General features: G+C 35.7%; 1 protein-coding gene across 1 annotated transcript in view; it reads right to left on the bottom strand.

Annotated features, from left to right (window-relative positions):
* The window catches only part of LOC147398185 (DExH-box ATP-dependent RNA helicase DExH3-like), a 48,507-nt gene extending 35,718 nt beyond the window's left edge, over positions 1–12,789 (bottom strand). The window contains exons 1-4 of the mRNA XM_086447336.1: positions 12,288–12,789; positions 8,831–8,985; positions 8,659–8,746; positions 8,038–8,283 (exon numbers count right to left, since the gene is read on the bottom strand). Of these exons, the coding sequence (XP_086303462.1) occupies positions 8,038–8,283; positions 8,659–8,746; positions 8,831–8,985; positions 12,288–12,704 (906 nt within the window). The 5' untranslated portion in view covers positions 12,705–12,789. The remainder of the gene's footprint in view (positions 1–8,037; positions 8,284–8,658; positions 8,747–8,830; positions 8,986–12,287) is intronic.
* Positions 12,790–15,544: the final 2,755 nt, after the last annotated feature.

Here is a 15,544-nt window from a genome sequence, read left to right as displayed (position 1 = left end):
AAAAGGACAGTTAGGAACCTTCAAGGATCATCCAAGGTTTCCATCGAATAACCCTCTCTCTCTCTCTCTCTCTCTCTCTCTCTCTCTCTCTCTCTCTCTCTCTCTCTCTCTCTCTCTCTCTCTCTCTCTCTTTTATAAATCTAATCCACCTCTTTTCTAACAGTGCTCTATTTTTTACACTCTTTCAAGAGGTATTGATTGAGTTAGAAAGGAGAAAGATCAAAAGCTCTTAATGCACTTTACTTTTGAAGGGCCACAGCAAATAATACTTTTTCTATTGATTTATTTATTTTTAATCATCTTTCTTTTGGAGTTCCAACCATGCTGATCAAGCACATTGTGTGTTAATCTCAAGGTGTGTACATCACAGGTAAGGGTCCGATCATTACTTCCTTTGTGTTTTTCTTTTTATCCTTGTCTCACCAGCTTTGACTTCTTATGAAGGTATTAAACTGGTAGAGGAGTTACCATGGATTTGGGTCAGTTTTAAACTCAACTTTTTAGCAAGAAGCCCAGTTCAATTCATCTTTGTAGGTTTGATGCATGGCTCAAGTAATAAGTAAACCAAGTTGATCCAACACTTGGATATGAACCTAATTCTATTTGTATTGGCTCCAATACTGGTTAGAAGGAAAGCATTAATATTCCATTATTGCTAGGTCTGAACAAACCTTTGTAGTGACCTAAAATTGCTGAGATGAAGACCTATAACATGACATGGATTTTTCTTATGTGTTGCTGATTTAGCAAGAAAAAAGACTAGTTAGTTTGTTCATGTGTTAAGTCAAGAAACATACACACATCATGGGATGCATCCATGGCCCAATCTGCATTGGTATTTTGTTTATATGCAAGTGTGGACTAACATTCTTGGTTCAGCTTTTGAGGTGTTGGATAGTTGAAAATCCAGTTTTTTAGGTAAATTTCTTGGGGCTATTTAAGTGGTACAAAATCACATTTGGGGGCTATTTTGATAGTGCAAAATCACGATTTGGGGATTTGGTTCGGTATTGCGAAAATAAGTTTTTTCTTCCAATAATCCTTCTGATGTCATGAAATTTTGGGGGGTTTTGAAATCATTTTCCTAAAAACTGCACGAGTCGAGGCACTTTAAGCAAAACAAAAAAAAATAATATTGAGTTGACTCACTGTTTTTGTGTGTGCATGGAGTGAAAATTGGAAATATTTTTCAAGAAAAATGTCCATTGAGCCGACCCACTATTTTTGTGTGTGCACGGAGTGAAAGTTGATTTTTTTTTAGGAAAATGTGCCTAGAGTCAACTCACTATTTTTTGGGGACATTAAGAAAAAATGAAACTTTCTTTTCAAAGAAAACTAACCGAGTTGGCACACTTTTTTTAGGACATTAGGGAAAATCGAAAGTTTCCTTTTCAAAAAAAACTAACCACGTCGACTCTATATTTTCGGGGTACATTGAACAAAACTGGAAAAAAAAATTTCATAAAAGACGAGCATTGCATTGACTTGGAAAACATGTGATGGAATTTGGCTATTTTTTGAAGGCCTTTGGATTCGATTAGTTATGAAAACATAAAATGATGATGATGAATTCACCCCCAAAAGGTACTCTAGACCTTAGTCTTGTTTTTTTGACCTTAGGATATTCTTGGATTGTACTAGAGACCAACTATTTAGTTGAGCGGGGGGGTGCTTACCATTTTCCGCAACTCGTAACTTGACCCCTTGCCAATTTTCTCTCATCCGTGGGCCAACCCAAATCCAATTTGGGATCATATTTGGTTCCTAGACCTAGAACTAGGTGGCGGCTCCCAAAACCTTCAAAATTCCCAAATACCACTTGTTTAAAAAAATGTGTCAAGGTGCTTTCAAGTTTTTTTTTTTTTGCGGGATACTTATTTGAAGTGCCAACTTTGAAATAAGGCTAACAAATAAGAAGGAAAACACCAACTTTGAAAACATTCTTCAATTTCCCTATCTAAAAATTTCTTCTAAAATGGACTACCACATAATTTCGGCATTCCTCCTAACAAAACAATAGCTTACCAATAAACCCTTAAAACCAATACATAAAGACTACAACACATGTCACACAATTATCCCACACGTTACCAATTATCCATCCAAAGATGAATCCTCAAACCCTGAGCTACTTCGAAACTTATTTTTGCGGCAAATTCTTCATAAACTTAGTAAATATTTCCAAATGCATGCACCATAAGAGGATCCAACCTCATCTTTATCCCAATGTTGATGTTGAACACCAAGCTTGAGACTACAAGTTTAGCACCAAACATCATGACTTTATTTGTAAAACCTTCATAACCACCTCCACAATAGCTTTATTTATATCCAATAATCATCTAAAGCTTGGACTTATAAAAATTCTTGGGTAGACACAAGCGTCCACTCTACTTGATGAATTTTCCTCTTTACATCTCTTTCATTCTATAAGAAATCCCTTTGAAATTTTCAATCTTCTTAGCAACCAAAGCTAACATTTTGAAAAGGGGCATAACGTACAAAAAATACTAGCAAAGAGTATTTGTAGTTGGAGAAAGTGTTTCTTGTCTTTTGGAAGTAGAATAACTTTGATCAAGAGAATTCTTAGCAATATCCTAGTATCATTCATGTTTTCCATTGTCTTTCATTAAATGCAAGTCTTAGTTGTTAATTGTATTGAAATAATCAAGAATTTTTTGTGGGAAGGAGACAAAAGATAGTATGAAGAAGCTTTGTCTTTTAAGGTAGAAGTTGTTGTCTGCCTAAAAAAATTGGAGGTTTAGAATCAAGAAGATAGTTATAATTAAAAAAATTTTGCTTCAAAATTGGTATTGGAGGTTCAGTAATGAAGATTGATTTCTTTGGAAATAGGTATATTAATCAAAAATTGACCAAATACCACCAAAATCTCTTGTGAAGTTGAGTATTCTTATAAGTGAAAGTTTGGGAGGCGATCCAAAGTGATGTAACTTTGACGTAGGAATGGTGAGAGAATTAGATTTTGGAAAGACAATTGGTGTAAGGTGGCAAATTGGGCATGTGTTTCCCAAAAGAAATAATGTGATTGGGTGGCAACCTATTTTAGAAAAAATCTTTTGGATGGGAAATTCAAAGAGTTGTTATCCTATTCAAATGCCTGCAAGAGGCTTGTATCAACTTTAGTCATGTTTGGTGTTGATATTCAAAAGGCATATTTTCAGTTTGGTCCCTTTTTTCATTGCTTGTTTGTCAAGTTATAGATCTTATAAGAGTTTACTACCGAAAATTGGTCCCTTCTTGTATAAAGGCTTTCATTGGATGGTAAGAATCATCCTAAAGGTCTGTTTGATTGCATGAAAAGTCATTTTCCATGTAAGGGGAAGCAAGAGAGGGAGGATGGAGCAAGGGTGGCGGAGAAAGAAGAAGAAGAGAGATAGAGAGAGGAGGGTGGCTAGCGGAGGTAATGGTTGACGATCACAGTGGTTGTGGTAGTGGGGAAGAGGAAGAAGAAGAGATCAAGGTTTTAATTTGGGGGTGGATTTTATTTTCCCATGGGGATAGGTTGGGAAAATGAAATCCACACTTTGTTGGATTTTAGTATGAGGATAGAAATACATTTTCCATGGAAAAATACCAATCAAAACAGATGAAAAATAGATTTCCCACCATTTTCCATGTGCAATCAAACACACCCTAAGAGACTAAAGAAAGATTATGTGGATCGCTACAATAACCAAGGCGTAAAATCTCGTTTCAAAGCAATGTTTTGGTCAGGAGAAAAACCAAAACAATCTCAACTCTCAATTGAAACATTCGATGTTTCAAGGTCAATGATTTGTATTAACATTCAATGTTTGGGTCAAGAGAAAACCCAAACAATCTCAACTCTCAAGTGAAACATTCAATGTTTCAAGGTCAATGTCTCATTCCAATGTTGGTTGAAACATTCTAAAACAACGGAAAACTTTGAACCGTGATAATAATTTTTTTTTTTTTAATAAGTAGACCAAAATATATTAGGAATAGACCGGTTAAGATAACCAGCCACAATAAAAGTTACAAGAAATACAAACTAAATGAAATAGCTTAATGTTAATTTGAAAACAAAGACTCCCATGTAAACACAAAATCATCAAAGAACACCCCTTTGAAATCTGGGTCTAATTTGCACCCAAAAAAAAACGAAGCCTAACAACTCCAATATAAGATCTTGGAGCCCCACCACTAAATCATCGAACACTCTTCAACTTCTTTCCCTCCACGTAACCCAGCATACGGCAAAAGGGATTAGGGCCCAATGATACCTTTTCCTACCCAAAAATACATTATGATTCCACTCTTGAAAAAGGGAGAAAACTGAATTCGGGAAGACCCATGCACATTGAAATAGACTTAAGAAGTGAGCCCATAACTTATGAATAAGTGGACAATGAATCAAAATATGTGAAATGGACTCCCCATTTTCTTTGCATAGGAAGCAAAAATTTGGACCATTGAAACCCCTAGCCATAAGATTATCAAGTGATATAATTTTGCCCAAAGCACCCGACCAAATAAAGAAAAATACCTTTGCAAGTACCTTTTGACCCCAAATGGGTCCACTGGGAACGAAAATAAATCTGATGGAACCAAAGAAGCACATAACGAACTAACAGAAAAGTTTGTCCTTCGTACATGTCCATACCCTTTTATCACACCCCGTTAGCTCTACAATATTTTGGTTCAACTTGAAAGTCAACTTTGCCAACTCCTCAATTTTCCAATCATTAGAGTCCCTTCTGAAGTCGAAGTCCCATGAATTCCCCAGCTCAAAATGATTCAAAAAGTCAACAATTGGATTTTCCTTTTTCAAGGAAAGTGCATAAAACCTCAGAAATTGGGTGGATAAAATAGAGCTACTACACCAACAATCCTCCCAAAAGTGAATCCTCTCCCCATTCCCACATTGAAATGCCACCAACTCCTTAAATTTTGTGTTATCGCTCATGATTCCCCTCCACAAGCTACATCCATAGGGTAATTTCTCCCCCATATTTTGCCTCCATAACCACTTTCCTAGAAGTGTCACATTAGACAACTTAAAACCTTTTATACCAAGCCCCCCATTTTTCTTAGGCGCACAAATCATCTTCCACTTAACTAAATGAAATGTTCTTTTCCCATTCCTGTCATTCCACAAGAAATCTCTAATCATTTTTCCCAATCTTAATTCCATGCTCTTAAGTATAGGAGACAAAGATAACTGATAAACCGGAATGCTCGATAGGGTACTCTTGATTAAAATGACTTTACCCCCTTTGGATAAATACCTAGCTTTCCAAGTGCTCAACCTCTTTCCCACATTTTCCACAATTGGCTCCCAAATTTCTTTGCACCTAGACCCCGCCCCCAAAGGTAATCCTAGATACATGGAAGGGAATGGACCCTAAGCACAACCAAACATTGTGACCCACCTATGAACATTTGGAACCTCCCCTACGGCAAAAAGCTTGGTTTTTCCTAGATTGACTCACAACCCCCATATTTTTTAGAGAGTCGCAACCCCCATATTGCCTGAAAACAACAAAGAATGCCCCTAAAAAATCTAACCTAGTCTAAGGAAGTCTCAAGAAATATAATAATGCCATCTGCGAATTGTAGCGAAACCTAACGACCCCACAATCAACTTGAAAACCTACCAACTCACCAATACTCGAGGCTCTCTTAACCATCCTCCCTAGGGCTTCTGCAACCAAAATGAAAAGAAAAAGAGATAGTGGATCCGCTTGTCTCAATCCCCTAGAGTTGTTGAAATGACTCACCGGGCTACCGTTGACTAGGATCGAGAAAGAGGTGGATGAAACACACCTCATTTTCCGTTCAATCCACCTCCTCACAAATCCCATCCGTCCCAACATATACCTCAAAAAATTCCAATTGACATAATCGTATGCCTTTTGAAGGTCAATCTTGCACAGCGAACAGCAACCCTGATTTTTCCACCTTTAATCTTGAATCTACACATTCATTTGCGATAAAAACACCATCAAAAATTTATCTACCTCTGATGAAGGCCCCTTGTTTCTGATGAAGGCCCCTTGTTCTTGACCTATTATGCATGGTAGTACTTCTTTCAATCTAGTTGGCAACACCTTGGAGATAATTTTATAAGTGGAACCAACCAAACTTATGGGTCTAAAATCAGCCACATCCACAGCCCCCCCAGTGTTTAGGAATCAGTGCAACAAAGGAATTGTTTAAGCCAAAGTTCAATAATTCTCTCTCTTGGAGATCCGCCACCACTCTCATTAAGTTCCTACAAATTGTGTTCCAACAACTTTTGAAAAAAACCATTGTAAAACCATCTGGGCCTGGAGCCTTGTCCCCATGCATTTTTGACACCGCCCTAAGAACCTCTTCCACGTCAATTGTTCTTTTGAGCCAAGCCCTTTGTTCTAAAGAAATACCATCAAACTCCAAAAGATCTGGGTGAGGGTGATAAACATGTCTTTCCTTATACAAATCTTTGAAGAAATCCACAATCTTTGACCTTATCGACTCCTCCCCTTCAATACTTTCCCCGTTGACTTCCACCCTTCTTATGAGGTTTGCTTTGCTCCTCACATTAGCCACTTTTATGGAAGAATCTATTATTAATATCCCCCTCTTTTAACCATTTAATCCTTGACTTTTGTTTCCAACACACTTCTTCCATCAAGGCCACCTTTTGAAACTTTTCCCTCCGATTTGTTCTCCATGATAATAACTACCAAAGGCTACCAGGTGATTCCACAACATTTGCATAAGTTTCTTCCTCACCTAAATTTAAAAAAGATAACCAGCTTTGATTAAAGGTAAAACATGTATCCAATAAGAAGACGAACCTCTTCTCTTGCATGAGGAGAGGCAGTCATTGGTTATTTTGAACACAAGATTTAATTCTTTCAAACTTTGGCCTTTTGTTCCTTTGGGGAAAATTGTTTAAGGAGTTCAAGGGGGTTCTTTTTTAAGATCTTCTTGTTATATGGGATTTGATGTGTAATTTAGAGTTTTCTTCTACATTGTAACCATTGGGATGGTCACCTCGGCCTCCCTTTTTATTCTTAATAAATAAAGCTTGATCTTTACAGGTCATTAAGATACATTTATACTTCATGGTGTTTGTTGCATTCCCCAAGTCACAAGTCTTACAAATGGACAAAAGCTGTATGCTTTCCCAGTTTTCAGCATCATCAATAATTCAATAATTTCCAACTGTGACAATTGTTAGGATTATAAGGGAATGAACTAATTGGCTCCCAGTACTTTAATCTTGGACATGATTCATTTCTCTTTCTTTGATAAATAAAATATGATTGAAATAAGTATAACTCTATTGTTGAAATATCAAGATAAAAATATGCATAAAAAAAAGGGCAGCATTAAACAAGAACTCCAAACTGACTAAATTTACCTATTTGCCTTTTACCATTATTTTAGAGAGCTGCTATTGGCATCCCAACTTTTACTTATTACACCCCAATTACTTAAATTATTTATCACACCCCAATTAAATATTAAAACACATTCTTCAAACAATATCAAGGTTAGGTTCAGATTATAATCTCAACATTACAAAATGTTATAACACCTGTTCAAACAATTTCAGTAGTTGTTTACAATCATGATTAGGCTCATGTAAAATCCTAAACTCCAAAATTAAAATACAGCGAAAAAAAACAAGAGAGCTTCTCTTGGCACCCCAACTTTTACTTATTTTCAACCATTCACTTATTTTCTTTATTTTAAATTGGGGTGTAATAAGTAAAGTTGGGGTGCCAATAGCAGCTCTCTTATTTTATTTGTTTTGCCTATTACAGTGATATTAAAAGATATGAAAACTCTGAACATTCTAGGAAGAGAGAACACGCTGAACCAAGCAAACATGAGCACAGGTTGTGTACACAACAAAGGTAAAGCAACCAGTGCTGTATGAAGGAAACTGCCAAATATGGCAACACAACCTACAGATTACAGTATCAAAGTTTTGAAAACAAATAAAAGGAATGGAATACCAAGGGAAAGAATTCCCATAAAATTTATCAAGGTATTACAAACCTGCCAGGCTTTTTGCTGATTGAGCAACTGCAAACTTTTCCTCATATGGATTTTCTCCATGACAATACTAGTAGATTTCTGAGGCTCCAGCTGCTTAATAAGCCCTTCATCAGTGGCAATGACACCATTGCCGATTGATTTTGAAAAGGCATTATCTGCCAAACTTCCCTTATTCATAGGCCTTCGAGAAAGGTATTCTCTAAGTAGAGCATCCACCCTTCTTTGCAAAACAGAATTTATGGTTACCTGTCAATAGTCAAGAATATCAATGACATGTAAAAAAGAAAGAAAATAACTAGTACCTTACATACGTGAATGTTTATTGGTTTTTGAAAAAGATAAATAAGAAACTATCTTTGCCCAAGCAACATATAGAAAATTTAGAGCCAAACAAGGCAGCAAGAATAATTTTGGCCAATTAAATCAATTGAAGGCAGTTTTTAAGGGTGCTCGATAAGCACAAGCCAGCCATTATTTGATCGTTGTCGGGTATTCCCAAAGATGTTAAGATCAGGGCTTCATTTTTTGTGTGGTTATTTTACTTAACTATGAAAAATAATTGTTATTTGAACCTTTTACAACACAATGAGACTGCATGATGTTTCAGTTGCATGAAAATACCTCTCTCTGTGGACGTTTATCATCCAGATCAGATCTGTAGTTTGGCAGCAGGACTTTACTGAAGACGACGACTCTTGAATACTGACGGCTGCCAAAGTTACTCTTATTTTAAATCCAGCACAAATAATAGAAAAAATAATACGAAAACATGTAATCAAATAACAAAGCATACCTAGACAAACCCATTCTAGCTGCCAATGCTGCAAGTTGCTCAAAATCACGTCTGTCCTTTCTTTCCCTCGACACCACCTCTTGCTCATCCTTGTTGCGAACAAGCATGGTTAACTTCCACTTCCACTCATCAATGTTTTCATGGGTGGAAGCACCCTGAAGCAATGGTCAGATGTAAGAATTCTAACAAATGTATCTTTCATGCAACAAAATAATTTCAAAACCAAAAGAAAAAAAAATAATTATATGAAAACAGATTAGTAGAATTGCCACAAGATGATGGATTTAAGATCTGACCCCAAACTGACTAATGCGGAACGCATATCAAGTAAACAATCGAGGATTCCGAGGAAAATTTTGAAATTATTTAGGTTTTCACTTAATTAGATCTAAATTTATCGTTTGGGGCTATTTTAGATTAGCCATTTTTTTAGTTTTGAGTTGTTTAGGAGCTTCTTTTTTATGTTTTATTAGCCTATGGTCTTAGTATAATATTTAGGGGTAGTTTGGTAAATTTAGTTTGTCTTTAATTTAAGTGTATTAGGGTTGAAAAATTAGGAGAGAGAAAGTTACGAAATTAGGTTATTTATTTGGTATTTTAGTTTGATTAGGATTTTTGGATTTATTTTCTTTATATATAAATTGTATTAACGCTTATTTTTAACAAAAATTTTGATGAATAAAGAATGAATTTCTTTCATGGAGTGAAGTGAGTTCTCTACCATTCTTGGTGTGATTTCAATAAACTCTTAGTGTGATTTCAAGGTTCTATCTTTCTATCCCTTCTTTTTTCTTCTTTTAATCTTTATTTTTCTTTTTATTATTTCTCTTAACTTTTTAGAATTCTTGATTCTTTATTCTTGAAACCTAAACCTCAACCCTTAATCATTTCCCCTTTCCTTTAACCTTAATACAAACCCAACCAAAATATCGTAATTTACAAAACTTTGCATTTTACATCTCAATAGCCAATTGGGATTTTGGAAACCCTTTTCCTATTGTTGCTTAAATCCTAAACCAAAATTCCCTAACCACCCAAATTTCCTCTTCTTCCTTCACCGTCCTATATCACTGACTTTATATTCCACATCTAAATTTACAATAATTAAGCATTGCAAACATGAAATTCCAGTGAATAAACGGTACCATATTGTACAAGAAATCAAATAATCAAGTCAAAACCCACTTTTATCCTCCAACTACAAACCACTAACTTGCCTATCAAGGGGAGAGAGAGATTACTGCACTTGATGGCAACTTTTTTTCACTTAGATTAAGAATTATGAAGGACTACGACTTGGAGGATCACTTCCATAAAGGTAGTTAAAAAACTTTGTGTCAGCCAGTAACAGATCATGTTGCACCTTTTTGTTGAAAATTGAAGGGTCTCTCATAGGATGATCCTTATCAAACTTGTAATCACATACTTTGAGGTCCATGACTTTCGGGGCTCTCATATCTTCCTTATTTGGCTCTCATATCTTCCTTATTTGGCTTTCCCTTTTCTTACGGCTTAAATCAAATAGCATGGATCCTAGGTGTCACATTCTGTTGCGTCACCTTCTTCTTTGGCTTTTGCTTCTACTTTGGATTTTCACTCTCTCTTTCTTTCCTTGGCCTTGAAGAGTGAGTCAGCCCATCTACCTGTACAGAGGATTTCATTTTTAATAACCAGTCCAATCAGATTTTACTCTTTCCAATCTGGGCCAGTGAAACCTAACTTATGGGTCTATTGGTATCACTCGAAACGGTATGTACAAGTCAAGTGCAAAACCCTCACTGTACTAGTACTTTGTCGTTCAACTTGAGATAGTCAATGCACCTTGTGATTCCAAGGATTTCTTGTTGATGAAATAGGATCTAGTTAGTCCAACACCTGTGGATTCTGCCATCCCCATTACACATATTTGGGCCCTTTCTGTTGGTGTGCTTACTGAAGAGGAAAACAGAGAATTTAGCATATGTGGGTATTCTTTGTCCGGCTTCTTTAAGGTCACACTTCTCATCTAGTCAAAACTTTAGATAAGATTCTAATCGTAAAACATCTTATTTATTATAGGATCCTTATAGTTGGTTCATGATTCATGTTTCCCTTGGTAATTTAGTATATGATATCAAATTCATCATATTAGGTTAGCTTGCACTGTTTTGCATCAGTTTTGAGCATTGTTTCTTTAGTGATCTACTTGCTTTGCAAAACTAAATGGTTGGGGATGATGATTCGTGATTGGGAAGAACATAAATGTGTTTTTCAATGTTTATAACTGTTTTAGATAGCTTGTTTGCAGCATGACTTTGTTCCATACATTAAATTATTTTAATTATGCAAACATAATTTTAAAATAAAAATAATTTAAAATTGCATGAAAACAATCATAAATAAAGCGTTTTCCAGGAAAGTTCAATGTACACCATTGCCCTGAAGGGAAGGCTGAAAACCTTGAAAAAGCTGAAGGATTGGAAGATCATTTCTGATGCTAATTGTTGCTTCTGTAAACGGGAAGAAGAGGACAGTAACCACTTGTTCATGGGTTGTCCGTTTGCTAGGAATGTTTGGAGCTTCATCCTAAGGAAGTGCCTTGTTAAAAAACATCTAGGATGCTGGGAAGATGAATTGAGATGGGTTCTTGCCAACTTCAAAGTAAACCATTATTGATTTTATCAAACAGGTGGCTTTTTGCTCCTTCGTGTCCATGTTTGGAAGGAGAGGTGCTGTAGAATCTACAGATCTGAATTCAAGTGTGCTGAATCTATTCTTCATTTGATCCAAGAAGACATCTACATCAAATTCTCTTCTATCCTGGATAAAGTCGAGGACTCCAGACTCAATAGAGACTTCCTTGCTTCTTGGAACCTTGAGACTTCCTTCATTTTGCCTACTTGGAGTCTATGCAGATGGCTGAATCCTTCCCCAGGGTACTGGGTTATTAATTCAGATGGGTTCCTATTCTAGTTCTAGGAGTGGGTACGGAACTCTGATCAGGGACCAGAGTTAGGGAGGTTCTAGTTGCTGTGGCTGGTTGCCACCCTCCGATTTCTATCGTCTTCCATGAGCTTCAAGTTGGCTATTGAAGGGAATTGTAGCAAGGTAGTGGTTCAATCAAACTCTAAAGTCGATTTGGAATTGTAGCAATGTCCATTGGAGTGTGGAACACATAATTATTTTCGATTTGGAACTTGATTCAGCAATTTGAGGAGATTGAGTTTGTCCATATTTTTAGGGAGTCGAACAAGCCAGCTGATTTTCTTGCTTCCTTCCTTCAATTTGTCTCATGGGTGTCTAAGTCCTAGATAGGAACTTACTTAATCCTACTCTTTTGAGCCAGGATAAGAGACATATTAGGATGTAATTGGCGACCTTAGGTCATGTAAGTTTCTTCTTTATAAATCTATTCGGCTGCTTCCAAATAATTTTTTTTTTAAATGTACACCACATTATAAAACAAAAAAAAACTTACGGTCTGTGATTGTGAGTGAACTTCACGATCAGATTCATCCTCCGAGTAATCATCAAAAGCATAACGTCCATACGGCAAGTTCTGTTGTTGTTGTTGTAAAAAGGAAGGAAAGGGGATCAAAACCGGGCCTTTATTCCTTCTCCAATCCGAATCAACACTTTTAGATGGAATCACACTAGAAACGATGACAGACCTCAAACGATGCAGAGGAACACAAACGGTAGAGTAGCCATGGCCATGGGATTGAAGCTTTATGATGGTGGTGGTGGAAGAGAATCGTTGGGTGGGTTTGAAGGTTTTAGGGGTTTTTTTAGGTTTAGAACGAAGAGGGAAATGGTGAAGAGAGTTAGGCTTCAGAGACATGGTTAGATAAGGGCCAATTCTGAGATGGCCTTGCAAGAAAGCAGAGCAAGTCATGTTGCTCTCTCTCTCTCTCTCTTCGTGTGAGAAAAATGAGAACGAGAGAGAGACAGGTAAGATTTTAGAAAGGGTTTTAGAGACCTCTATCTGTTTTGTTGTGTTCCTGAGGAGGGTGTTGTTACACTTACAGAGTTATCTTCACTGTTGATAATCCTCGAGATTCACAATTTAGAAAAATATCTTTCCAACCAAAAATCCCCAGTCGTCTGAAATTTATGAAACTAGTAGAGTACACGTGCGTTGCACGTGTAATACATGTTTATTTTACATAAAACCATAATGGATGGAAATATCAAATCCAATTTTTTTTTTTTTTTTTGTTATTTTAAAAGGCATAATACTTAAATAATATAATAAAAAATGGGCAGCATTTTGCTAAAGACATCTCTACCTGAGCTAACTCAGTAATTTTAAATTTGGGAGTTTCGTGATCAAGATCAAAAAACAGTTTTTTTTTTTTTTTTAAATTTTTATAAAAAAAAATCTAAATTATTCCTTAGTATTGAAAAGTTAATTAATTGATATTTTAGAATTCAATTGATTCAAATTGACGAGTAAATCATAAATCGAACAATGTAAACTCTTCAAAATTTCAAATATCATTGGACCCTTGTTATAAAAACATAGTTTTCTAACAATACCTAAACCTTTTTTGTATATTATTCTAAAAAAATAAATTTGCTCCAAATTAATTCAAAATTTAATTTCAAACATGGTCCAATGACATGGGTTTGTAGAGGACAAAATTCTAAAAACTTGGAAAAATAAAATTTAAAAGAGGTATATTTCACTGTTGAAGTTTAATTTTACATTTCGGAGTTCGGTGGCTATGCATATATATATGGGAAATGTTCAACACCCTAAGTTTTACCCTACACTTTAACAAACGTGTTTTGTCCTACATGGGTTAGAAGTTTTGCAATGGGCTGATTTTTGGTGAGGATGATCTCTATGATTAGAAGATCATCCTCACCAAAAATCATCCCATTCTGAAATTTTTAGCCCCATGTTTACAAGTTGAAAAATCGTGGATCGTCCATTTTTTGTAAACCATTTTTGATGGGGTTAGAAGTTTTGGAATGATTTTTGGTGAGGATGATCTCTATGGTGAGGAGATCATCCTCACCAAAAATCAGGCTCATTCCAAAACTTCTAACCCATGTAGGACTAAACACGTTGTTAAAGTGTAGGGTAAAGCTTAGGGTGGGGAACGAGACCCTATATATATATATCTCATTTGGCGCCTCACCTTTTATCAAATGTTTTAGCAAACAAATTTGAACCATTCGATAACACGCGATCCAACGGACGAGATTAAAAACAACAGCCAATATGCGTTATGTTATAAACTATAACCTTATTTATAGCATTGTCCCTCACTTTCATAATATTTAATACTTCCTCCCTCTTCTTTTAAAATAGAAACGAAATAACAGAGAGTAGAACTCTCTCTCTATCGTCTCTCATATTATAACCCTCCCTCCCTCTCGACCCTCTCTCATTCTTTCTCGCTCTCTAGTTGCAACTAGATCCATCTCAACCCTATCTCTCACTCTCTAATTCTTTCTCGCTTTTGCTCTCGCCTGAAACAGTCGTTGAAACCCTCTTTCTCACTCTCTCATTCTCTCTCGCACGAACGACTGTCATTCCTCCCTGCAACTCCATCTCACGAACACGAACAACTGCAACACTCTCAGAAATTCATGGTTCGTTACCCAGAAGCATGTGATCAGTATATGAGATTGGTTACAAATTTTCAGAAATTAAAGGTAATTATGCACTTTTATGGTAACTTTATTTAAATCTTCGTTATTATCTAGCTTATGCTACTTAATTCTGCTTGGTACTGTGGTCCTGCTTTTTTATTTTATTTTAAAGTATCCTTTTATAATTGATTATGTTGACATTTTTTTGTATCTTAACATTTAGGTTGAATGGGATGAGATAAATGCTGCTTGGGGACATGCATGCCTTCTCCTCCACACCATGGCTCAGTACTTCTGATCAAAGTTTGAGTATCATTTTTATGTTACTAAGCCTATTTGTATATATATTTCTTAGCATGTTATATTTTTCACTTTATTTTGTCTTTGATCAAAATGACATTTTCCCTTTTTTAGTGACATGGTTCTTTTGAGTTTAAAAAAAATGATTTCTCAGTTGACCAAGGGTTTAGTTCATCTCATGCCTTTGCTGAGCGGATATTTGGATATTGCCCACTACAAGCTTGAGTATACCCTTAGTCAACTAAGGAGCTCATGGCCTTTAAATTCAACCAAAATAATTAGAAGCATGCTTATCAAAACTTGTTTAAATTGTAATAGTAAGCCTTTCTGAAGTTGAATTATTTATTTTTTATTAATAAACTTATATGGGGTTTGTTAAGATCATGGTTCAAACTCATCATTTGTGGAGATGAGTTTTGCTTCCATGCTTAAGATATTAAAACAATGTTGGTGTCAATTGTTGTAGAAATTGATGGAACTTTTTATAAATGTGAATAATTTTTCCTTGTAAGAAAAATTCAATATGAAATAGTTGGTGGGATATCCATAATTTATTGATTACTAGATATCAAATTAAAATTCTTCCAATGGGAAGCTACCCTCGGATTATGGACAATAACAACAATGCGTATGAATTGTAAGTACCAAGTACCTATTGATTGTTAATGGATTGCTCTAAACTAACCCATTGAAGTTCAATGACTTGTTATGCTCCATATTGGCCACTAAACAAATCCTAGACCATTTGTTTGGTCTTTACCAAATAAACACATTTTCCCTCGTTGGTATTCTTTCTTCTTTTATTTATTTATTTATTTATCTATAACTAAT

Source organism: Akebia trifoliata, chromosome 7 (assembly GCF_017979445.1).
Source record: "Akebia trifoliata isolate Shusen 1 chromosome 7, ASM1797944v1, whole genome shotgun sequence".
Taxonomy (NCBI): domain Eukaryota; kingdom Viridiplantae; phylum Streptophyta; class Magnoliopsida; order Ranunculales; family Lardizabalaceae; genus Akebia; species Akebia trifoliata.
This window is presented reverse-complemented; position numbering and strand designations above follow the sequence as displayed.